The 25,643-nt window shown below is 44.9% G+C and overlaps 1 protein-coding gene across 2 annotated transcripts in view; it reads right to left on the bottom strand.

Annotated features, from left to right (window-relative positions):
- Window positions 1–23,027, bottom strand: part of cped1 (cadherin-like and PC-esterase domain containing 1) — a 37,120-nt gene extending 14,093 nt beyond the window's left edge. Inside the window, exons 1-14 of one of the 2 annotated variants that reach the window (XM_084909925.1) lie at window positions 22,284–23,026; window positions 19,270–19,444; window positions 17,510–17,604; window positions 17,348–17,432; window positions 17,091–17,160; window positions 16,874–17,021; window positions 16,599–16,732; window positions 16,222–16,294; window positions 15,524–15,682; window positions 15,025–15,129; window positions 14,841–14,944; window positions 14,689–14,741; window positions 13,846–14,032; window positions 13,099–13,267 (exon numbers count right to left, since the gene is read on the bottom strand). In XM_084909925.1, the coding sequence (XP_084766051.1) occupies window positions 13,099–13,267; window positions 13,846–14,032; window positions 14,689–14,741; window positions 14,841–14,944; window positions 15,025–15,129; window positions 15,524–15,682; window positions 16,222–16,294; window positions 16,599–16,732; window positions 16,874–17,021; window positions 17,091–17,160; window positions 17,348–17,432; window positions 17,510–17,604; window positions 19,270–19,444; window positions 22,284–22,478 (1,752 nt within the window). In that variant the 5' untranslated portion in view covers window positions 22,479–23,026. Of the gene's footprint in view, window positions 1–13,098; window positions 13,268–13,845; window positions 14,033–14,688; window positions 14,742–14,840; window positions 14,945–15,024; window positions 15,130–15,523; window positions 15,683–16,221; window positions 16,295–16,598; window positions 16,733–16,873; window positions 17,022–17,090; window positions 17,161–17,347; window positions 17,433–17,509; window positions 17,605–19,269; window positions 19,445–22,283 lie in introns of both variants that reach the window. The other variant, XM_084909926.1, reaches the window with a different exon arrangement.
- Between the last annotated feature and the right edge of the window lie 2,616 nt (window positions 23,028–25,643).

Genomic DNA, 25,643 nt, shown 5'->3' with positions numbered 1-25,643 from the left:
TGGATTCTGAGGAGAGGGAAGAACTGTTGGAGTTGTTAAATAGTTTTGGTGACCTGTTTGATGGCCACCTTGGTCGCACTTCTCTGGCAGAACATGTCATTGTAACTGGGGATGCAAAGCCTGTTAACTTGCCACCATACCGCACCTCACCAGCTAAAAAGCAAATCATAGAAGAGCAAGTGGAAAAAATGCTACAGGATAACATCATCGAACCTGCATCAGGACCATGGGCAGCCCCCGTGGTCATTGTGAACAAACCCCCCCGCGAACCACGGTTCTGTGTTGACTTCCGTGGTCTGAATCAGCTGACCGTGAAGGATTCTTACCCACTCCCGCGAGTGGATGAATCGCTGGACTTTCTGTCGAGAGGGAAGTTTCTCACAACACTAGACCTTGCTAGAGGTTACTGGCAGGTCCCCATTGCTGAAGAAGCTAAACCAAAGACTGCTTTTATCACGCACTGTGGCCTGTTTCAGTTCAGAGTCCTTCCTTTCGGCCTGTGTAACGCCCCTGCGACTTTTCAGCGGCTTATGAACAATGTTCTAGCTGGCCTGATTTATAAGTCCTGCGCGGTGTATCTAGATGACATTGTTGTCGCATCACCGACCTTTGAGCAACACCTGCTTGACTTAAAAGAGGTCCTTGGTAGGCTTCAGTCCGCTGGCCTCTCTTTAAAGCTGAGCAAATGCCAATTCTGCCTTTCAGAACTCACCTTCCTCGGTTATCGGGTTACGCCGGCTGGCATTCATCCTGACCCTGACAAGGTGAGAGCTGTGACTGACTTCAAAGTGCCGACCACAACAAAGCAGGTGCGTCAGTTCCTTGGCCCGCCATGCAGAGCCACTCTTCGCCCTCACTAAAAAGGACGTGCAGTTTCACTGGGATGACAAGTGCCAGGCAGCTGTGGACTTTCTGAAACATTCTATAACCTCAGCACCAGTCCTCAGGTTCCCAGATTTTTCGCGTCCATTCTTCATTCACACTGATGCATGCGATGCTGGTCTTGGAGCAGCATTAATGCAGAAAGATGAGGATGGCAAAGACGTTGCTGTAGCATTTGCTAGCCGTGCTATGCACAAATCGGAAAAGCCCTACTCAACTCCAGAGAAGGAGTGTCTGGCCGTGATCTGGGCCTTGGAACATTTCCGACCCTATGTCGAAGGCTTGCACGTAACCATTTACACTGACCACAGCAGCCTCAAGTGGTTGATGTCTCGACCAAATCCCTCTGGCAGGCTTGCTCGGTGGTCTCTTCGCCTTCAAGACTTTGACTTCAGCATTATCCACAAACCTGGAGAACGTAATAAGGTGCCCGATGCCCTTTCACGTAATCCTCTACCAGATGTGGATGCCCCCATTGATCTTCTCCCTCCCTATGCCGTGATTGGGAGCATGGCCCTTCGTGCTCTGCCTTCTGTAATTGTTTCAGACCGCCCGCATGTTCGTCAACTGCAGCTTGAGGACCCAGTCACAGGCTCATTGCTCAATCAGCTGGAAAGTGACCAACAAACTGGGGAGGATAATCAAGATCTGGAAAAGTACGTTGTCCATGATGGTCTCCTCTATTTCCTCGACCCAAAAACGAAATGTGGTCTCCACCCACTCAAGCAGCTTAAACTGTTTGCTCCTACTACACTCCGTGGTTATCTGCTCAAGTATTACCACGATCATCCTACAGCCGGACATCTGGGCATTGCAAAAACGCTGGCACGCTTGCGTCTCAGATTCTTCTGGCCACACATGAACTCTGACGTGAAAAAGTATGTGGTCTCATGTTGTTCATGTCAAACCACTAAGCCAAGTCAAAGAAAAACAGCAGGCCTTATGGTCCCTATCCAGCCACAAAGACCATGGGAGTACGCAGGGGTGGACTTTGTTGGCCCACTGCCCCGCACACAAAGAGGGAATGCTTATATCCTTATTTTTGTGGACTATTTCTCAAAATGGGTCGAGGTGAGTGCTGTGAGAGAAGCCACTGCTCAAGTTGCTGCGAACAAGTTCATTACTGACATTTTTGCCCGACATGGTTCTCCCTCCCACCTTATTTCTGATAGGGGAACGCCTTTCGTCAGTGAACTCTTTGAGCATGTTTTGTTGACTCTTGGGACTGAACACAGACTAACGACTGCATACCATCCTCAAACGAATGCAACTGAGCGTGTAAATCGCACTTTGAAAACGGCCATTCGAGCCTATGTTGGGGATAAACACACCTCTTGGGACAAATATCTTCCCCAGATCTGTTTTGCACTGCGCACTGAGCCTCACGAGAGCACAGGCCTGAGCCCGTCCATGATGCTGTATGGGCGAGAGTTGGACACGCCCTTGGACCTTGTCACTCAACCCTCCTGGGAGGGACTGAGCGACCCTGAAACGTCCCACTCAGATAACCTGAGAGCTTCACTTCGGGATGCTCATGAACATGCTCGCTTGGTGCTCGGAGAGAGTCATAAAAGGCAAAAGCACTACTATGATCTGAGACGTCGCACAGTCTCTTATGAAGTTGGGGACCTCGTCAGAGTAAAGTCGCACCCAAAATCTGATGCATCATCCAACTTTTCTGCTAAGTTGGCCCCCCTTTACACGGGTCCCTACCGCATCTCCAAGAGGATGTCTGATGTGAATTACTCTCTCACCACAGTGGACACTGGGGAGAGAGTGGGAGTTTTTCATGTTGCAAACCTGCAACCATTCTACACCTGGGCCTCAGCTTTATCTGGCAAGCGTGCAAAGCTAAAGGCTACAGCAGCTTTGGATCTCAGTGTCCCGGACAGCAGCTTGCCTCCTGCTCTTTCAGTCCCAGGCCGCATTGACTGTGACGCTGTTGACACAACCCCCGCGGTCTTTAGCAACGCCCCTGCTGAGACTGACTTTGACTGTGCTGACACTGTCCCGCTTTTCGTGGACCAGAACTCTTTCCAAGAGACTGCTGACATTGCTCTGGAGACAGAGGTTAACAGTTCACCTCCTGCTGACGATGGGTGTGCTGTTAGAGGTTCTTATAACCTCAGACCAAGACAAGTTCCTAGAGTCACCGCTGACTGGTCAGTCAATAGGTGGACCAACCCTTTTCATACTGACAGATTCAACCTAAAGTGACCTTGTTTGCTTTTTGATGTGTTTCATGTGGTCTACTGTTGTCACAGGACCGTTGTTTGAGTTTTCTATGATGCATGTTGGCAATGTTTTCATGTTGTGGTAATATGTTCATGCTTACTGTTACAGTTTTTGGGGAAAAGGAAGAAACGCAATGTAACAAAAAGAGGGAATTTCGTTCTGTAATTGTCCTGGCTGTCCTGAGTTTATTTTCTTTCTTTAACAGTTATTCAACTGGACATTAACCATGTGGGACACTGTCATGTATGCCAGTTTGTCGATTTTGAACTGTACATTTCCCTGTTTTGGTTTTAACGTCTTATCCTGCTGACCATGTATGGAGGCTGGTTAAGTTTGAACTGTACCTTTGCTGTGTTCGGCTGGGGACAGCCTTTGTTTAACCCGGGGGGAATATGTAACAGCCACTATGGTGTGGTGTCCCTTTAAGACACCCAAGTCGAGGGTTGATGGTGTCATCAGTTTGTGCCACTGCTCTCTCTCTCTCTCTGTGATTGTGTGGACATGTGCTTGCACGCTAGTGCATGAGGAGGGGCGGATTTTATGTTTTACCTCTCCAGACATCTTTGTTTGCAACGTTATGGGTTGTACGAACACTGTGCGCTATGTTTGTTAAGCTGCAGCCGTTCAACCGGGCTTATATGGTTGATGAAGAGAAGGTATATTAAAGAACACACTGTGGAATTCCCAACGCCAGCGCGAATGTGTATTCTTTTGGCTACCCTGCTAAGTGTTTTGCCGCCTCCTCTCAACCACTAAACGCAACCCGACGTTACACACCTCCTCACTCCACACAGTCTGCTTCAGCCAGACTGTGGCAAAACGTTGCTGTAATTGGACCAGAATTTGTGCATTTTGCTGTAAATGATGAACATCCTGTTAACAAAGCTCTCTGAAATTTCTTGATTGGTTGTTTCCATTTCCATTTCAACGGCATCGAAGAGCTTGCTGCTGTGTTTCTCACCATTTAGCTTTCAGGGATTATTCAATCAAACTATCACAGAGTGGGAAGCCAGGTGGGAATTAGGCCTTATTGTTATCGTCTGGATTTTTCAGGGTAACGTAACATTTCGGGGCTCTTCCGGGATTCTGAAACAGGAAGTCTGAAAACAGCTTTGTGTCCACTGTTAGCTTCATCTTTGGTGACTAACGTGATGAGAGCACCTTCAGCAGACCTGATCAGACTGATGATATAACCAATGTTCCCTCTAATTTTTCACGTGTCTGAGCGAACACACAAACTCCCTGAGCGGTCCCTTGGACCACTGTGAGCAACAGCAGGCGTGTGCACTGTGGTCACGCCAGCATCGAATCCATCCAAGTTACATGGTTTATTAAAATAATCAAATTACAGCATTTACATTTATGTTGGACTACTTTTAATTAACTGCTTTAGCCCACTTACAATGAAAGTTTAAAAAAAAATCTTGTTCATGACCTGTGTAGTATGTTAACACTATTGGAAGTAAAAATAACTTGAACTCCAATTTTGAAAACACAACTTTCTTCTTTTCTTTTTTTTTATAAAGCTCTGACTTGTATTATGAGTCTGTGGTCTGGGAGAGAGTCCTGTAACTCTCTGTCTGCAAAATACAGTATATAAAGACCAATGTTGGGCAATTAATTATATAGTTACTTCTTCAAAAAAGTAACTGAGTTTTGCAAACAACAAAGTTTTTTGCAGCTGTTTACCTAAAAATGCTGCCAAGGCGTTTTTTAAACAAACATTTCAAACTATTTACAGAACAATCAGGTGTTCTGCATCAAATCTGATGCCACACAAATTATTTGTGCCACTCCAAAAGATAATTTCTGTCCACTATGAGATAAAGGAGAACAACAGCCTCCCTGCTACCGGTCATGAGGTATGTTCCTCATGACCGGCCTCTGCTGAGATTCGTGTGGAGAGATATGGAAAGAGATCGGAGCCCGGACATTTATGAGTGGTGTGTCCTGCCCTTTGGAACCACATGCAGCCCCTGTTGTGCCAAATATGCCCTTCAGCGCCATGTGCAGGATCATAAAGATGGCAATGAACAAGCACGACCACTTGTCGATAACATCAGAGAGTTGCTATCTACTGGTGGTTTCGAAATCCGACAGTGGGCCAGTAACTACCCAGAGGCCGTTGCTCATCTCCCCACTGAAGCGAAGTCCCCTACCTGCGAGCTGTGGTTGACTGAACACCAACCAGATCCCCAAAAACCAACCTTAGGCTTGGCATGGCACTGCTCCACAGACCAGATCACCGACAGATGTCGGCCAGTGGTTCCTCAGGAGTCAACCATGAGAAACATCTACATCTTCGCCTCTCAATACGACCCACTGGGTTTCATCATCCCCTTCACGACCCGGGCAAAGGTTATTGTTCAACGTCTGTGGCAGAACGACAGGAACTGGGACGATCCCATCGAGGGCGAGTTACTCCAGCGGTGGCAAGAGTGGGTGAGTGAGCTACAGTATCTACCAGAAATCTGTCTGTCTAGATGCTACACAGCCCCAGCAACCCAAGAGGGAACTTTCCAGCTGCATGTATTCTGTGATGCATCAGAGAGTGCTTACGGAGCACTCTGTGATGCATCAGAGAGTGCTTACGGAGCAGTGGCATATTTGAGATTTAAATCGGCAGAACATGAGGTCCACACTGCCTTTATCATGGCCAGATCACGTGTAGCCCCCCGCAAGAAACTGTCAATTCCCCGTTTAGAGCTGTGTGCCGTACTGGCTGGCGCACAACTGTCTAGACTCCTCCTCAATGAGCTTACTCTGCCCATCAGTGAGACTACTTTATGGACCGATTCTACCACTGTGTTGAACTGGATCCATTCCGAGTCTTGCCACTATAAAGTGTTTGTAGGTACTCGTATTGCCGAAATACAGGAGCTGACTGAGGCCGCCAGCTGGAGGTATGTCCCCTCGGCTTTGAACCCAGCAGATGACATCACCTGGGGAAAACCATTATGTGAGCTGTCAAAACCTAGCCAGTGGATGGATGGGCCCCCCTTCCTGAGACAAGCATCCGAGCAGTGGCCAGCACGACCTACTGTGAGTACAGACACTGAAGATAATACTGAGTTAAAGAAATCAGCTTTCTGTGCCTATGTCACTACAGATTTGGCACCGTCTGATCCTGCATACAACACCTGGGCTGATTTGGTGCAGGCCACCTACCTGTCTTCTCACGGGGCGGCTGTCCTCCCTATGTCAGCAGCACAACGACTAGAGACAGAAGTTCAAATTCCCAAACAGGCACAACAAAACAGCTTCCCTGTTGAAGTACACACACTTAAATCTGGGAAAGAGGTGCACAAAGACAGCAGACTGATTAACCTTTCTCCAGAATATGACAGTCAGCTTGGCCTCATACGAGTAGGTGGACGTCTCCGGCGAGCAGAGCAGATGGACACTGACACTCTGCATCCTATCGTGTTGTCACCAGACCACCCTACTACTCAGCTCATCATCAAAGACTATGATACACGTCTCCTGCATCCTGGCCCAGAATGTGTCTTTGCCGAAATGAGACGCATGTATTGGATTTTAAGAGACAGACAGGCTATAAGGAAGCATCAGCATCGCTGTTTGGACTGTAAGAAGTGGAGAGCCAAGCCTGTTTCACCGAAGATGTCTGATCTCCCTGCTACCCGCTTGCAATTAAATCAGCCGCCATTCTGGTCCACAGGAATTGACTGTTTTGGCCCTTTCACTATAAAGATAGGCAGGAGACAGGAGAAACGGTGGGGCACTATATTTAAACGCCTTACGACCCGCTGCATTCACCTCGACCTTCTCACTGGTATGGACACTGACTCCTTTCTCATGGCTCTGCGCAGATTTATTGCTCGAAGAGGAAAACCCTTTGACATACTGAGTGATCAGGGCACCAATTGCAGAGGAGGGGACAGAGAGCTGCAGGAGGCATTCAAAGTGATGGAGCCACGACTACAGGAGAAGCTCAGTGAACAGGGCATCACTTTCCACTTCAACCCTCCGCATGCTCCACATTTTGGGGGAGCCTGGGAACGGGAGATCCGTTCAGTCAAATCTGCACTTCAAGTTGCTCTCAAAGGTCAAGCGGTGCCAGAGGATTTGTTGCTTACTGTTCTTATTGAAGTAGAGGGCATACTTAATTCCAAGCCACTGGGATACGTTTCCTCGGATATTGCAGATGTTGATCCGATCACGCCAAATATGTTGCTCATGGGGCGGCGTGATGCTTCCCTTCCCCAGGCAGTTTATGGAACCAGAGAAAAACTTGGAAGGCGAAAATGGCGTCACAGCCAAGTCATAGCGGACCAGTTCTGGACTCAGTTCATTCAGCGCTACCTGCCTGGACTGCAGCCTCGCCAGAAGTGGAACCAGACTACTCCACCTTTGAAAGTGGGACAGACGGTCATGGTGGTGGACTATCAGCTCCCACGGGCTTCCTGGCCCGTAGGACAGGTAACACAGGTGTTTCCCAGCCCGGATGGACAGGTGCGAGTAGCTGAAGTCGCCATTGGGGAACATAAATACCAACGGCCTGTGTCAAAACTTATCACTTTACCTGAACTGTCAGCTGAATGTCCTTAGTTATATTCACATGGGTTTTTTAATGTTTACTAATGTGCTATACACCAGCGGTCCCCAACCCCCGGGCCCGTGAGTCGTTTGGTACCGGGCCGCGAGAGTTGAGGCTCAGGTGTGAAATGTATAGTTTTCAGGGTTTTTATCGGTTTTCAGCATTATTTTGTTATCGTTTTGATCGTTAACTCGGTTTTCCTGGGTCTTTTCAAGTGTGTTATGAATAAATCTTCTTTTTTTCGGTACCGGTACTAGTTTTATTTTGTTGTATTTATCCGCGATACCTTAAAGGCCGGTCCGTGAAAATATTGTCGGGCATAAACCGGTCCGTGGCGCAAAAAAGGTTGGGGACCGCTGCTATACACATTAGGGGGCGGCTGTATAAAACCCCTGTGATTTGTGTATATAGACTGTTCCACGGACCCCCTCTAACCACTGCTAAGATGGTACATTCCTCCCATCCTTTGTTTGTGTTTGCGCTGGTTCACCGTGATAGCGCTGGTGGAGCTGGGCTGTTGTACTGAACATGTGTCGTGCGTGTGCGTGAATGATAAGTAAGTGCCTTGTATTTGTTTGTTCTATGGTTGTAACTTATCATATACTTGCCTATGTACATTGTGTGATGCTTTTATAGAGTTTTCCAGCGGTTTGTGTAGCCACGAGACACGCTGATTTGACCAAAATGGCGCCACCCTTGGGAACTGAGCTGCCCAAAGTAAAGATGGAGTCTATCCCTGTGCAGCAGCCCATTTGTGTCCACCAGGGGGTGGGGTTTAGTCATTTTCGAATTAGATTTTCTGTTCAACCCTTTCTGTATTATTTAGACCAGTTTGGTTGACTTTAATTGTTTGCTAATTGTAATTTCTGTTATTTTACAGAACCACACATACATATACTCACACGAATTCACTTCTGGAGATGTTTTGGATTAAAGGAACCCAAATTATCATTGCTGTGGACCCTCTCTTTCATCATATAAGTCACCTGTGTCTTCTGACCGAGGATAGGAAAATCCTGCTGTAATTTGCCAGTTTATTAAGCACACAAATGTCCAGTTCAGCCTGATACCTGCAGGTCTCTCAGGCATCTCCGAAAACGTTTAGAGCACTTATGCAAATATGTGATGTCTTGATAAATCGAGCAGATATTTGAAGTTTACACAGCACCATTCTCGCATGAAAATATCTTCAAAGTTTATTTTGTGACCCAGAAAGAGTAATATTTCAAACTCCGCCACTCTGTGTTCCTCCGCCACTACCTCGTTTGAGTTTTGGGCAAAATGGATTCTGGCATACTGCAATTCGCCATTTCGAGCTAATTGGAGACCAAAACAGCCAATCAGATTTTTTTGAATCCAAGTCTGTGATTGGCTGGTTTTGTGGCACAAATATAACGGTGTACAGAAAGAGTTGAGCGTGCACGGGCAGAAATGTTGAGAGCGCAAGCAACACATTGCTGACACATTGCGAACGAGCGCAAATGCAAAACCTGAGCGAGAGGGGCTGCTATTGTGTGTGTGTATGGATAATAGCAAACACTGAAATACATTTTTTGCACGCAGCAATGAAGTTTCTTCACTCAAATTTAGCTTTTCTTTACGGTGGCCGTGAGAGGCCAAACGGACTGCAACTTCAGAAAACACTTGCAAAAAGAAAAACACCTGCAAAAAGAAAAATGCTGCAAAAAGAAAAACACCTGCAAAAAGAAAAACACTTGCAAAAAGAAAAACGCTGCAAAAAGAAAAATGCTGCAAAAAGAAAAATGCTGCAAAAGCACACACAACACAACGGAAATGTTTCTGGGGACACAATAAGCGGACGGACCAGTTGCACGAACCAAAACATGCTAACAAGTGCACTGGGACTGGGAGACACTTCAAAGAAGTGGAAGCGGAGCGGCCAAAGAGTAAACTTTCAAAAGTAAGTACTGAATATTATGTCACTTATTTATGTGCAAATGTTTAATAATGAAGAACATTAAAACACTGCTGTTGGCCACATGCCGGCAAAGTTATGTGACATTAGCGATGTTTGTACTTTGAGCGTTAACTTTGTTTTAAAGCCTCTACTTTATATGCCGTTCAATAGTCGACCTTAATCCTACAGAGAATGTGATGATTCTATGGATAATTAAAGTCAGTCATATATCCACAAACACAACAAGCTGAAAGTCAGTGATGCTGCTCGGTTTGCAGTCCTGAATATCACAGCACAAGCAGGATTCACTGCACTGTTAATGTTAGCTATGTTATATTGCTGCCTCTGTTCGGTGGTGTCGAGCCGAACGGACTTTAACGTGTGTTTGAACGAGCTGACGGTTCACTCGTTAAGCTGAAAGAAAGATGCTTTAATCACAGGAGTCACACATGTGTCCACTGTACCATCTGGGAACTCTTCTTGTTTAGCACTCGTAATAACACAAACACTAAATCCTCCTGTTTTGTAGCGGTGTATACACCTGAGACTGTCACCTGTCTGTCCTGCACTCTCTCTCTTTGTCTTTCTCTCTGATTGTGTAATAAAAGTATGAACATGTATTTATAAGTTACACTTGTGTTTGAATCCTGCAGCTTATCACACATTTGATTTCCATGTGTGACAACTGCAAGTGTCCAGAGTGAGGACAGACTGAGGGACCCACTGCTGCACATCATCTGTGAGGCTTTGCACCCCTGATGATCCACCAGGACAAACTCAGCAGTGTGTGAGGAAGAGGAGGAGGAAGAGCCAGCAGCAGCTGACAGATGGAGAGAATAGACAGACTGTTCCCTGTTTGTGAAGGACTGCTAGGAAAGTTTAAAATAACTAATTGTCTGTCCTGAATCAGTCTTATTAGGTAATTTTCAAATAATATTATCATTCCAGTGTTTTCAGTGTGGGAGAAAGTACTCAGGGCCTTCAAGTTAGACACTATGAAAGGCAGAAACAAGTTTAATATTCAGAAACCTAAAGTATGTATCAGCAGCAGAATGGACCTAAAAATAAATGTTTGTTTCAGTTCTATGAAGCTTTGAGTATTTTGGATTAGTAGTACTGCTGTGTTTGTTGCATCATATTGCTGTAATTGTTTATATGCTTTATATATTCTGAGGTAAGTTGATCTATAGTGTTACATCATATTCTATAAGGATGTTATGTGTTTGTGTACTTTCTGCCCAGTTTGACCCATTTAGCAGAAGTCAGTCTGTTTAAGGCTCTGATATCTATTCTGTATGACTTAAAGCAGTTATGACATGGTCTGATTTTCTCACCCAATAAAGGAATATTTAATATATCAGTCTACTCTTCATTCTATCAGAAACAGTTTTCACAGCTCGTACATTTTCTTTTTACACATATATGTAAGCATTGAGCCAAATTTAGTAATGCCAACATATTAAAAGAACAATATTTGTCTCTTATATATAATACATCTATAGATACACTGTCACAGATACTTGTCTTTAAGTGAAGATTTAAGGTGATATAAATAAATGCAACTTGAATCTTTACTGAAGCTCAGTGTTTGGCACAGAGTTCATGTTCACTGCTGTAATAACTAATAATGATTAATATAATATTGGCCATATTATATTTACATTACCAAAGTGAGATGACTTATGATCTTAAATGACTGTTCAGTACAGAAATGAAGCCCAAAAATCATGTTTTACAATCCTGTGGTCTCATCCTCAGATACTTATCAAATCACACAAAGCTCATGTAGAAACAGATGTACAAAATATGTTCTCCTTCATTTCTGTCAAACAAAGCTGCATGAAACGTTTCCAGCTGTCAGTATCATGGTTGCTAGGCAACCTGGGCAGCGTGAGACCGTCCCATTTCACAAGCCTACAAGCCTCGCACTTCCGGCCTCAGCGGTCTTTGAGTACCGTTAAGGCTGCGTACTTTAAGGCTGCAGACCCTGAATTGGGATACAGCCATACATACATGTTTTGGTTCGTGCAACTGGTCCGTCCGCTTATGGTCTCCCCAGAAACATTTCCGTTGTGTTGTGTGTGCTTTTGCAGCGTTTTTCTTTTTGCAGCATTTTTCTTTTTGCAAGTGTTTTTCTTTTTGCAGGTGTTTTTCTTTTTGCAAGTGTTTTTCTTTTTGCAGGTGTTTTTCTTTTTGCAGCATTTTTCTTTTTGCAAGTGTTTTTCTTTTTGCAGCATTTTTCTTTTTGCAAGTGTTTTTCTTTTTGCAGGTGTTTTTCTTTTTGCAGCGTTTTTCTTTTTGCAGCATTTTTCTTTTTGCAAGTGTTTTTCTTTTTGCAAGTGTTTTTCTTTTTGCAGCGTTTTTCTTTTTGCAGCATTTTTCTTTTTGCAGCATTTTTCTTTTTGCAGCATTTTTCTTTTTGCAAGTGTTTTTCTTTTTGCAGGTGTTTTTCTTTTTGCAGCATTTTTCTTTTTGCAAGTGTTTTCTGAAGTTGCAGTCCGTTTGGCCTCTCAGGGCCACCGTATTTCTTCGCTGAAAAATACATTTCTCTTCAAAATGCAACACTTGCAACTGCAGTTTTTTTTTACATGCACTCAATTTTTTTTTACGTGCGCTCAATTTTTTTTTACGTGCGCTCAGAATAGTGGCACAAAAATAACGCCATACAAAACCGCCGTCACTCCTAAAACTTCCTCCCGTTTCTTAACAACTAAATGCCATGTTTTGATTGGTCGACATGGTACATTTGTCGACCAATGGGAAAGGGTGGGGGGTGTTTTGGTTTCATTTTTGCTCACAGGCGGAGAGTGCTTTCGAGGTTTTCCTTATAAAATGCCGTTTTTACCGTTTATTCCCCCAGTAAATATAAACAACGGTAGTATTCAGGAAGAAAAACAAACACTGCATATTTTTTATCACAACTCTGGTTTTACGTGGCCTATCAACACAATTTAAAAACTGGTATAAAGTCCACACTTTTTCCGTCAATTGTTACGTCTGTCCTGCTCACATCTCCAATGGTTGTACACGTTGTCATTAACGTGGCTTCACTCCACATCAGCAACGCCGCTTTGCTAGCTAAAACACCGGTGTCGGCACATAAGGACGCTGTCATAGCCTGTCAACGACATTGATTAGCTGCGTATATACGTGAATGTGAATCACGTGATTGGCTGGACTATGGGATAAGGGAATGGTTCTAATCCCACACGGGAGCAGCCAGTCACTTACTGACTAACACTGCAAAACAGAATTGTTAACGTATTTACATTAATTTCAATTCATGTTAGAATTTCTTTTTTGTGCGCAACGCAGATTTTTTCTGCGCAGAGACCGTGCCAGCAGTGCGCAATTGCGCACGCGCGCAGTTTAGAGGGAACATTGGATATAACTGATGCCTTCAACCTCATCGAAACAGCAAAATACAAACTTAAAGGAGACTTTGTGTTTGAAGAAATGAAAGTCACACACCCTGCAGTCCACCAGCTAACAGAAAAGCTCCTACCTGCACAAAGCTGCACATCACGTGATATCCAAACATGGGCAGGCTGGGCCGACTCTCCCTGTAAACGTGGACAGTGTAGATGGACATGATAACAGGCTCCAGGTGGCTGCCGTCCATCACCAGGATGCTGATCTTGCTGTTGCCGAGGCCAACCGGGTAGTTCGCCATCCTGAAGGAAGAAACTTCTTGTTAATCCTGCTGTTGTAAAAGTGGCTGCAAGGAGGTGCTCTGAGGTTATCCTCTGTGAAAAGGAGCAAATGGAGCTACAAAGCCAGATTCACATTTTATTTGAGTTTCATAAATCCAGCATGGATCACAAATCTAAACTGAAATAAAACAACTCTTGTGTCCCTTCCTTTTTCCTTATAAAAGCCCAGCATAATGCTAATGCATGACAGGGAGTCCTCCCTTGATGGCACCTGTTTCCAAACCATGACTCCAGCAGATGTTAGCAGCATAGTTAAAGCCCAGAAGAGAAGTAGTAGTAGCTGGTTGCTGTCAGTAGGCTGCTGCTTGCTTCATGCCCCAAATCAAAATGGCGAATGCTATAAAGCAGTTCATGCTCTGATTTTACTTCAATAGAAACGTGTTAAAGGAATCTAATAAAGGAAGTACATCTGTTGTCTCGGCTCCTGCTTAAACATGCTGTCCAATCAAATGTCACATTTCGAGGTTCCTTTCATTCAGGACTATCTCGACTGCACCTTCTCTGCTATAACCTGTTGGTTTTTACAGTCCTGGTCTCACCTGGGTCCTCGGTGTTCATCCAGGTGGATCCTGCAGGCCGAGCTGACAGGCTCCGGCCGGATCCGAACTGTCATGGTGTCAAAGGTCACCTCTGCGTGGTACTCCTTCACCAGGGGATGGAACGGGGGGTTCAGAATGAGGGGGGGGTCTGTGTAGATCTGTCGAAGGTGGGGGTCCACACAGAGACCTGAAACAGAAGAATCAGCATGACGTTCGAGCTCGAGGTTCTACTTCACTTCACCCATGATACCCACCACTAATGAACAGAGCTTTCACAGTAGAGTACTGAGCAAGTCCCGCCTAGGAAGCCCCTGAACCTGTTTGGGGGTAAAACCATCTCCTGTTTCCTCAGGTAGAAACCAAGCATCATCCTCTAAGGCTGAAGCTGGAACTCCGTTAAAGAAAAAAACTTTGCGGATGCTGTGATCACACTTTGGCTGCATGGATCAGAAAACCTCTGCAAACTGCATCCACTAACCACAGCTTCACTTCCACTTGCACGTTAAAGCAGATAACCGTCAGTGAGCTGATGCTTTTCCATCTGCGAACAAATGCCATTTGTCCTACCGCCACCAGGAGGCACAAGTGAGTCTGTCCATATCTACATTAGTGGGACAGATATGAGCAGTACCAGGACCAGCGATGAGCACATTCTTCCTGTGCTTCTCTCACAGGTGTAGGTGTGAATGGCTGTCTGTGTTAGCCCTGTGACAGACCACGTACCTCTACGGGTGTAATTGCCTGTCGCCTTGTGACACCTAGAACAGGTTGTATAGATTGAGCAGCATCATGTGACCACATGTGTTTCCAGATGTCAGGACAGGTCTAAAATCCACATCTCACCTTCGTCCTGTGAGGAAGACAGAGCTGGCTGCTGACTGGGCGGTTCGTCTGTCCTGTGGGAACATCAGACATAACCCTTCAGTGAACGTCTAAGTTCACACACAATGGATCATCTCACACCTGTGAGCCCCTCACACCTGTGAGCCTCTTACCTGCAGCTCCTGTTTGTTTTCAGCTTGTAGAAACCTTCGATCTGGGTCAGGAGGTCAGAGAGGCCACGAGGCAAGGATGAGGAGGAGGAAACACTGGGATAGAGCTGTGGGGACAAACAAGGCAGACACACACAGTTAACACTGCTGAAGAAGAAGATGATGAAGGAGGCGGGGCTTAACTAACCGGCTGAAATGCTGATGAGGTCTTCATCAGCAACTGAAAGTGCAGCAGAAGAAGAAACTCTTCTTCAGACAAACAGACGCCAAGTGTCCCTGTACAGCCACCGTACTGACACACACACACACACACACACACACACACACAGAGTCAGGTGGGTGACATTTAATTTTTTTATTTATTAATAAAAACAAACAGAATCTTATTTTTTTTTTTATGAATCAAATTAATGTCTGTAGGATGTCCATCAGTTTTAATTCATTTTAAACTCAGTGTTTCTAATGCTTTTATTTATTTCATTTTATTTGTTTTGGTTAATTATTCAAAAAATACGCTTTTTATTAGTTTATTAAAATATTTATTCTTTTTCTACACATTTTATTGAGAATTTATTGATTATTTATTGTTATCTTTTGCATTAAGTATTCATTAATTATTACTTATTCATTAATTTTTTTCCTGACATGGAAAACTCCTACTCCTTTAATGACAACACGCTCCTCACCTGGCTCCCCTCCCTCTCCGAGGACAGGTGTGTGTGTGAGGACAGGTGTGAGAGTGGCGGCAGCAGGAAGTCCAGCGTGTCCTCCAGGATCAGGTCTTTGGTGATCTGTTGGTCGAAGGCATCGTTGCTCAGAGCTGAAACGTTTAACTGTGTGTCCACCTGAAAAGGAGAGGCAGACCAATCATAGAGCAGCTGAGGTCAAGGCGCCCTCTGCTGGTTATTCACCTGAACACCTCAGGCTGGTTGTATGTTTGAGGTCCAGTAAAGTGTGGTTATTCTCAGGTCCAGTCAGAGACGGAAGCTCTGCTGGGTCATCATGTAACTCAAGGGTGGGCAACTCCAGGCCTCGAGGGCTGGTGTCCTGCAGGTTTTAGATATCACCCTTGATCAACACACCTGAATCAAATGATTAGTTCATTACCAGGCCTCTGGAGAACTTCAAGACATGTTGAGGAGGTCATTTAGCCATTTAAATCAGCTGTGTTGGATCAAGGACACATCTAAAACCTGCAGGACACCGGCCCTCATGGCCTGGAGTTGCCCACCCCGATGTAACTCAACCTCCAGGTGTCTCAGCAGCTTGAAGCTTCTTCTCTTCTTCATGAGTTTGAGACCTTTCACCCAGAGGAGGCAGAACTTCTCTGAAGACCAGCTGGAAGGCTGAGCTGAACTTGAAAAGTTAATGGTCAGACTCTTACCTGGACTACCACAGGTGTGACAGAGCCGCTGAAGAACAAAGTAAAGGTGAGCAGCTGGAAGCACAACACACACCTGAAACACACAGTAGTGACAATATGAGCCACCACTGGGCGCAGACTGCACACACTCAGTAGACATGACAGATCCAGTCTGAGGCATTTTCAAGTTTTCAGCTGAAACCAAAACAGACACCCAGACACTGCACCATCCTTTCTACCCACCTTTCTTTCTTACTCGCTCCCTACTTTTCTACCTTCATTTCTTTCTACCTTCCTACTTTTAGCTGCAGTTTGAAGCAACTGCAGACAGACAGGTGTGTACTGAATCTGGATTGTGAAACAGGAAGTAAAGTTAAGAGTTTCAGCTCAGAATTCACCTGCTTAAGGTTCGCTGCTTCTTATTGGTCGACGCTGCAGCCGCCTGCAGCACTTTACTTATCACCTGCTTCACCTGCCTCAAAGCCTGATGGGAGGCTGCTGGATCAAGGTGCTGCAGCAGGAAGTCCCTGAGCTGACAGGAAGAGGAGGAGCTAAAGGCTAACAGCAGTGGTCAATGATAATTTATCGTCCCCAATGGGAAACTGATTTGCAAGTGAAAGAGGATGTGCTAGCAGTGAAGTGTTAGCAAGTCCTACACAGGAACATGTTTTACCTTCACAGGTCGGCCCCTCGGATGCTGAATGGTCATTACCACGCTGATGTCATGCAGGAAAGAAGTCAGCGGGGTCACTGAGGTTACCAGGACATAAACATTCACCATGGCAACCAGAGCAGGAGGCGGGGCTTGGCTGTCAGGGAAACTTTAGAGAAACAAGAAACGTTACCTCACAGAACTCAGACAACTTCCTGTCAGCTGGTCACATACAAACCTGTCCAGAGGAATCTGCACCTTCTGATTGGTCGATCCACAGGCATGAGGGTTCATGGGTAAACTAGACTCTGAGAGAAACGGCAAGAGGTTAGCTGAGACCTTCAGATTAAAGCTCAGTTCCAGGTAGTGCTCTTATTTGGCAGTAATGTCTAATGTTGGATGAGCACAGATCATGCGACTTAGGCCACAATCAGCTGATCTATCACATTTAATCAAGATCAATAAGCTGATTTGATTTACCTGCTGCAGACTTACCTGTCAGCTGGAAGTGTGTATAGAAGTGACACAGACTTCCACCTACGTTTGAAAATGCCTCTATCAGCCCAGGCAGCAGGTTCACCTGAGCACACACACAGTTTAGCTGTTATGTCATCAAACATGCCGTCAGTTGACACAGACAGGACAGGAGGGGCTCACCGTCTGATGACGCTGCAGGTGAGAGAAGGAGATCCTCCTCAGACAGCTCTGCTCTGACGTGCTGAGGCACAGCAGGAGGCTCCACCCACCAATGCCTGTAACCATGGAGACACACAGAAGCCTCACCTGTAGTTCAGTGGAGTTTTATTCACAAAGCGACAAATCACGTCAGTCAGGTAGACTCAAATCAACGGCAGCCTGTGAGGGACATCGTCTTCTTCACACTTTCAGAGAGAATAAAAGAGCCACCTGCACGAGTCCCAGCTCGCCCCAAACTCTGCACCTTTAACTGTGAAAGACCACAGAATCCAAAACCACCGGAGGCCTTTTCTACTTGTTTTACACAAAGAAAACGGGAACATGTGGAAGCGATTGTTGACAGGAAACGCTCTGCGGTGGGCTTTTGGCTGGAGCTGTTTGGTTTCAGCAGAAAGAGAACGAAGCAGGATGTTCAACACAGACAACTTTACTTCAACAGTGAGACCATGCTCATGCTGTGAACCAATAATACACAGATTTAAACCTGATGTCCATCCATCCCTCCATCCCTTCCTCCATCTGTCCTTCTGTCTATCCATCCATTTGTCCATCCATCTGTCTGTCCATCCATCCATCCCCCTACAGTGAAGACGAGTTGAGCTTCTGCTTAGTCTCTTTCTGTGTTGTTTTATGACCAAACATGAGCTAAAGGGACTTCCCGTTCCAGCTTCCTGTCGTCCTCGGTCTGTAGAAAGCTTCACTTCATGCTCTCAGGTTTCTCTCAGCTTCTCCTTAAACCTCAAGCTTTACTGTCTCACTGCTCCTCAAACATAGGGGGACACAGACAACACAATAATGTACCTGCCACTGATCACATAAGCCAGTCAGTGAAGTCTTTATTACTCTGATCTACAGGTTCAGGTAGAGGCTAGGTTATTATGTAATTAATAAATAATAATACATGACTAAAGCCAACATGTTCTTACAGAGATGGTGTAAACAAGACCTCTGGTGATACTGATATAATGTTTCTTAACACTGACCTTACAACAAACATATAGTGTAATGAAAGGAAACATGGTGATGAATCTTTGATGAAGGGTGTTAAGAAAATATCTGATAGAATCATCCAATCAGAGGTTCAGATCTCTTTGCCTCCACAGGATTCAGTTGATGTGGTAATGAACATGTGAATAAATCTGCATTATTGTTGTTACCCTCACATCTCCCTGAATTGTTCATGATGTTCAGTGCTGTTGATAAATCATCTCTGAATTTGACATCAGCAGCTGGATGACCCTCTGGTCTGTTTTTTTGAGGCGAAGTGGGCGGGGTTAAACCCAGAGTGACAGGAAGCATGGAAGCCCCTCTGTGGTAACACGCCATTTTTCGGTCTTGTGCGTGCTCATGTTTCTCTGCCGTGGCATGCACTACTGAAGTGATTTTCCACAAACACTCGCTGAGGTCCATCTGCTTTCACAGGAAGTCTCCACCCTCCTCCACCCACAGGAAACCCTGACCTCTGCTCGCTCATGTCGCTGTTTAAAGCTCCAGCAGGGCGGGGCCGTCTGAGCGCGCATACACTGTTTACATGCTTGATATACAGAGACTGTGTGTGTGTGTCTCTGTGTGTGTGTGTGTGCGTGCGCGCACGTGCGTGCATTTGTCTTTCTGACAGGTTGAAATGTTTAAAGAACGGTTCATTCAGGATCAGATTCAGAGTGTTTATATTCCCAGCAGCACCTGAAGCCAGCACAGCACCCCCTCAGATGTATATTTACCCTGCGTGCTCCTCAGGAAGCTGCTGGTCTCGGCGTATCTGGACAGGTGGACCTCGTAGTCCATCTGCTGCAGGACTCTCTGGTACAGCTGGACCTCGGTGTCTGAGGTCGGGTGTCGCCCCGTCAGAACCACGGCCCGGCGCCGGTGGGGGGTCCTCTGAGACGAGAGCTGCAACTGAGGGAGCGGCAGGAGTTCGTGTGAATCAGAATGCGAATCAGAATACTTTATTAATCCCTAAGGAAATTATGTGGGTTACAGTTGCTCCAAGACAGTAATAGACTAAACTCTTTAAATAATACAATATGTTACAGAGTTTACAAAAGTACAAATTGGTGTGGAGAACATTTCTGTGATAGCTTTAAGAGAGTTTGACACAGCTGAATGACACCCGGCATGGTAGAGCTCCAGTTCATGGAGCACTCAGAGATGAACATTTAAACCATGAAGCTGTGTTAGCCCTCAGACTAAGGTCAGCTTGCCGCCCTGATGATGGCTGTCTGCACACAGCCTGTCAGGTGTTTCTTCTCACCAAAGAAGAAGAAATGCAGTCAGCTCAGGCCTGCAGCTCTGAGGCTGGGATGCTGTTTTCCTGTCGGGTCAGTGGCTGTGATGTCAGCCTCACACTGCTTCCTGTTATGCTTAATCTAACACCTTCAGCTTTCTGTCAGCTGACACAACGAGGCAGCAACGCTCCGCTGTCTGGACTCCAGACAGATCGATCACAGACAGTTCTTTATCAACTGGGATTTTTACAGAGAAAATTCCAGATTAATTCAGCAGGAGGAGCAATATCTGACCATCAAGCCCACATTCCAGACTGATGGACTGAGTCACATGACCCAAAACACCCTCATCACACCCCCTCCCCGGTTTTAATGTCTCACTCAGTTTAACATGATCTGTGATCCCAGCGTGTTCACTGCTACAGGATTAGAAATGAGAGAAAAGATTTTACACATAAATACATTTGAATTATGTCATTATAGCAAATATTAAACCAAACAACAAACACACATTTTTAATTAACCTGTCCGAACGGCCAATCAGAGTCCAGCTGATGGATCAGACTGTTTCAATTACGTTAACCCGTTCAGGACCCACTGACCATCACCCCTGGACTGGACTGTATTTTCTGGTTAGTCAGAGTCTTTTCAAATCTCTGAGAGCTCATGAGGTAACATGGTGTGCTTGTCATGGTCCTCTGCTCCTGTCAGACTGGATTAAAATAGATGTTGAGAATCTGCTCCCAGCAGTAAATCCTCACGTCTGACTGGAAGATGTGGGGAGGAACCAGAGAAGTGAACAGCTGATGGCCAACAGCTGAGAGTCAGCTGACACGAGAACAACATCGACCTCTGACCCTGAAGAATGGTCAAAGAAAAGCCCAGAAACTTCCCGAAAGACCTTAAAAGGTTTCATAACACATGAAGACACCAGGGACGGCCTCTCAAACATCAGACACACCAAAGAACCCTGAAGACACAAAGACAGAGCCTAGAATTTCCTAGAGGTGAATAATCAGGCCCTGCATCACCCAGACACCAGTACATACCACAAAATACCTGTAGCATTCAGAAAAACCTGAAAGACTCAGAAAAGACCCAGAACCCTCCTGAGAGACTGAGAAAGACCCCAAAATACTCTGAAAGAGCAGGAACCCTGCAAGAATACTCAGAAGTACCCTGAAGTCTGTGGAGACCATTGTGTTCAGGGTGACCTGCACGGTGAGCCCTCCTCTGCTGTCGCTTTAATTCTGCGGAGGTCGAACGACACACACAGCAGAAATACAACATTCAAACCTTTATTTAAAGGATTTTTTTTATGTCTTACACGCTAATAAAGACCGTTCAGATGTATTGATGAAGTTTGTTTGTCTTCATGCATAAAGACTCAATAATAAATTCCTTCTCAGCTGTTCACGTCCTGTGGGTCGGCAAAATGCTTTATCGATAAAGTTTTACTGAGCCACAGCATTACGAAGATGTTACAGCTCTTCTTGAGTGGTGTAAATCTAAACTCATTATCAAGTTTTCAGATGAAGATGGAATGAAAGCTCATTAAAGCCTCAGCGTTACTCCAACTCTGACCTCTGAGCTCTGAACACGACACTCAGTAAAAGGTGAAGGATGAGCAGACAGGAGTTTACAGCCCTCATAAAACAAACCAAACACTGTGAGTGTGTGCGTGTGTGTGTATGCATGCGAGTGTGTGTGTATGTTTACACTCTTGTTATCTGTCAGAAACTGGATCCTCGTGGCAGAAATATTTCTATCGGGACACCAAGCACCAGGACACACTTAAAATACCCAGAACACATGCCAACTGGATTGGCTGGCTCTGATTGGTCCATGCAGCTGTCAGTCACCCCGTGGTAAAATAAAACCCTCGTGCTCACAGTCGTTCATCCGTCTGTGTCTAAAAATATAGCAACAATGAGACAGAAGGAGCCTTGGCCCAGCAGGAATCCTCCTCCAGTGGATGCATTCAGAAGTCCATTCAGAAATCAAAACGTTTTAAGAAGAGTTCACTCCACTCTGCTGTCTCAGGGTCATTCACATGTATTTGAAGTGTTTTAGTTAAAACAGAGCTTTGGGGTCATTTTGGGTTCAATAATAAAGTTTATGTGGAACCAATGAGACAGTACAGTAATAAAGCGCCGGAGAGAGCTAAACATGAAACACATTTGAGGAAGTTTTAAAGCAATATGATTTTCACTAAACTCTGACACATGATAAAGTGGAGTACAGTTTGACAGAGTTTAACTGGAGTGAAAAATATAGTGTTTTAAGGTCATCTAAGACTCTGGAAATAATAAAAACAGCCTGACGTTTGGTGATGGGATAGTGGGGCGGAGCCCTCAGGTGCCTGACCCTCACTGACTCAGTGCAGCTGCTCCTTAAATGTTTGCTTTTGTTTTAATTGAGTTTGGTGGGCAGCTTTACTAAACTGATGCTGGTGGGGGTCACTGTGGGCCACTCAAAATGACGTCATGGTGTGACGCAGGTATGCTCACCTGTGCGTGTCTCTGCAGAGCCTCCAGAGTGCACACAAACCTGCGGGTCAACATCTGGAGCGAGGGTACCTTGTAGCACACATCTGACCGCACCGGCTCGTCCCCCACCATCAGGTACACACAGACTGCGAGCAGGAGCGCGAGCAGCAGCAGGGGCGGGCCGGAGCGCCGGCGGAGCAGCGGGACGCACCGCATCACCGGAGCGCGAGCTTCACCGTACCTCCGTCACCTCCATCACCTCCGTCAGCTCAATCTGAGCCCACTTAGGTCAGCACAGAGCATGCGCAGTTTGAATCCTTCATTAGAAAATAAAGTCCTGCTTTTACATGTCCCGAAGACACGGGTGCGCGCGCAAGAGAGGCCGTGACTGCCGTGCTGCTGAGCCGTGCGCGGACCTGAGATCAGACGGAGGAGCCACGAACTCCGCAAACTCCGAGCTCACTCCTTTAAATAGACACTGTATGACTCCTCGAAGTCAAATCTGCGCCGTCCTCCCCTCATTATCTTCTCCTACTCCGTCTAAACTGCTTTACCTCCTGTGCTGGAGCCACGCATCAGGCTGGAGCTGCTGTGGAGTAGCGGGACACCATCTGGTTTGAGTTAAAGCCAGCAGCAGGAGGAGGAGGCTCCGTGGTCAGGTTTCAGGTCCTGGGTCCGTCCTCTCCTCCAACTTTTCTGCACACAAACAGGAGGAAGCTGCTTTTCCTCCTCTCTGCCAGGAGTCTGCAGGAGGTCAGCTCCTCCTCGTCCAGATATTTCAGGCGCGCGCACTCCACGTGCGTGTGATATATATATATATATATATATATATATATATATATATATATATATATACACACACACACACACACACACATATATATATATATATATATATATATATGTATATATATATATATATATATATACACACAGTCTTCCAGCGCGCAGGCACGCGCGCAGGCACACACACACATATATATATATATATATGTGTGTGTGTGCCTGCGCGCGCGCGAACATGTGTGACTATGTGAGTTAAAAAGCTCTCACTGTTTCTGCTGACCAACAACTTTCAAACTGCATCTTTCTACTCTAAAATCTGGAAGACTGGCTGGCCCAGAACTACAGCTGGCTAAACGTTCCTATTCCAACGGGACCCCCACACCCACCCCCAGAGCTATTAAAGGGAAATTATCCACAGAAATGTAAACATATTTATCTGCTATTTTGACCCGGGAGTCTCCTGGCTGACCTCTGCCGGACGGTAGAGGAACTGCAGCTACATCAACAAATAAAAACAAATTAAAGCAATGATGTGAACTGGCTCTGTGGTCTTCAGCAGAGGTGGGTAGTAATGAGTTACATTTACTCCGTTACATTTACCTGAGTAAGTTTTTGAGAAAAATGTACTTTTATTAATCCTTTATTTATCCAGGTAAAAAAATCTCATTGAGATTAAAAATCTCATTTCCAAGAGAGACCTGGCATCATGGCAACAAAAGTCACATACCACATAGGTATATAACATTTAAAACAAATACAATATCCCATACAAACATGTGTAAAATATACAATAACAGATCAAATTAAGAGTACATTAAAAACAATCACACTGAGTAAAAGAGCTGTTCTCTCGTTCCTTTAAGACAGACTTAAACTCTCCCAAGGTAACCACTTTTAAAGTACCTTTTTTGCACAATACTTTTTACTTTTACTTGAGTACATTTGTGAAGAAGAAACGGTACTTTTACTCCGCTACATTTGCAAAATTCGACTCGTTACTTTTTAAAAAATAATGCCACCCAGGCAAAAGAAAAATAGAAAAGTATATTGTTCTAACAATATACCTTTCACGTTTGAACAATATAATATCACGTTATTACAATATACATAATTATCACGTTCGTACAATATAAATATTATATAGGCTACATCGCAGCTCCAGTCACGGCTTCCATCACTGTCTTTTAGTGATGTGTCGGTCACGAATGAAATGGCTCTTAGAGCCGGATCTTTGACGTGAACGACGCGAGCCGGCTCCTTATCGCGAGCAATGGGGTTTTTTTTCTTTCTCTCACCCTCTCTCTCACACTTTTTTTTTAATTATTTGAATATATATGAGTGCTTGTGTATAAATACACAAACAATACACATATGCTTTCAATTGTGTAATTTAAGTGATCTAGGTAGCTCTGTTTTGGAAGTTCAGTTAATGCTAGAAATGTGTTTTGGAGTTTGTACGTGCTTTGTCTCTAGGGGCCACCGCATATATTTATATATAAACATATATAAATAAAACCACTTTTTTTTACATTAGTAATTCCTTTTGTGCATAATTTTATATTATTGTTAATAATAAATTAATTAAAGCAACAAAACAACCTGAAGAGCCGGTTCGGAGCTAAAAGAGCCGGTTCTCTAAAAAGAGCCGGAAATCCCATCACTACTGTCTTTCTCCTCTTTTCCCAGAGTAACAGCCAAACAGGAGGATCCATTGGCTAGCACTACTTAGCCTTGCACGCATTCTTATTTTAAACTTAATCTGGAATTCATTGCAAACTGTTTGTGCGGGATATGAATGACAAGATTTTGTTTTTCTACAAGAGTTAGTAAAAACATCTCCAGTGTGATCAAATCTTCTTGCCAAACATCTGCAGCTTGGCAGTGTATACAGCACTATAATGACCAGACCTAATTCTTTTGAAAACCATACATCTTTCCACAGGTCTCAACTTCATCAGACATCACCTAGACACAGAGCTGGATGAGGCCGGCACAAACAGCGGCCTAACCGACTAAGATGATGGATCCATGGGGTCAGGAAAGCCAGAAGCAGGGGAGCTGGAGAGGTACCTTTCATGTCCATTCACTGGAGGTGTGGATCTATTACATGGCGCTCCTCACATCAAGAAGCTGTCAATCAAAATCAGTACAGCTCTTCCTGCATCTGGAGCTTGTGAAGGACTTCTTAGTCATGCAGGACTCCTGTTCACTGCTGAACGGTCACAGCTTCACAGAAAGAACCTTGAGAGCAAACTGCTGCTGAAGCTTAACCATCACTTCACTGAGTCAAGAAATGGCACATTTTTGCTAAATATGCAGAAATAAATGCACACCCATACAATTTATGGTAAACTGAGCTCCCTTGTATGAACATATGTTGAAGATGCCTCGTTCTAATGTTTTCTCTGAGGCTGCTGTGCCATTTTGAGCAAAAATGAAAATAAAGTTCACAGCATATCTTGTCACTGGAAATTGTTTGCACTGTTTATATATTTATATTATTTACTGTAGGCATTGGTGAAAAAAGCTTTATGTTGTGAAAAACTGAAATCTGGAAATTAGAATTGTTGTGCCTTATTTTGTTGATCTTTTTAC

Source organism: Perissodus microlepis, chromosome 17, assembly GCF_051167445.1.
Source record: "Perissodus microlepis isolate ML-2025 ecotype Zambia chromosome 17, ASM5116744v1, whole genome shotgun sequence".
Taxonomy (NCBI): Eukaryota; Metazoa; Chordata; class Actinopteri; order Cichliformes; family Cichlidae; genus Perissodus; species Perissodus microlepis.
Note: the sequence above shows the minus strand (reverse complement) of the source record. Positions and strands in the feature narration are given on the sequence as shown.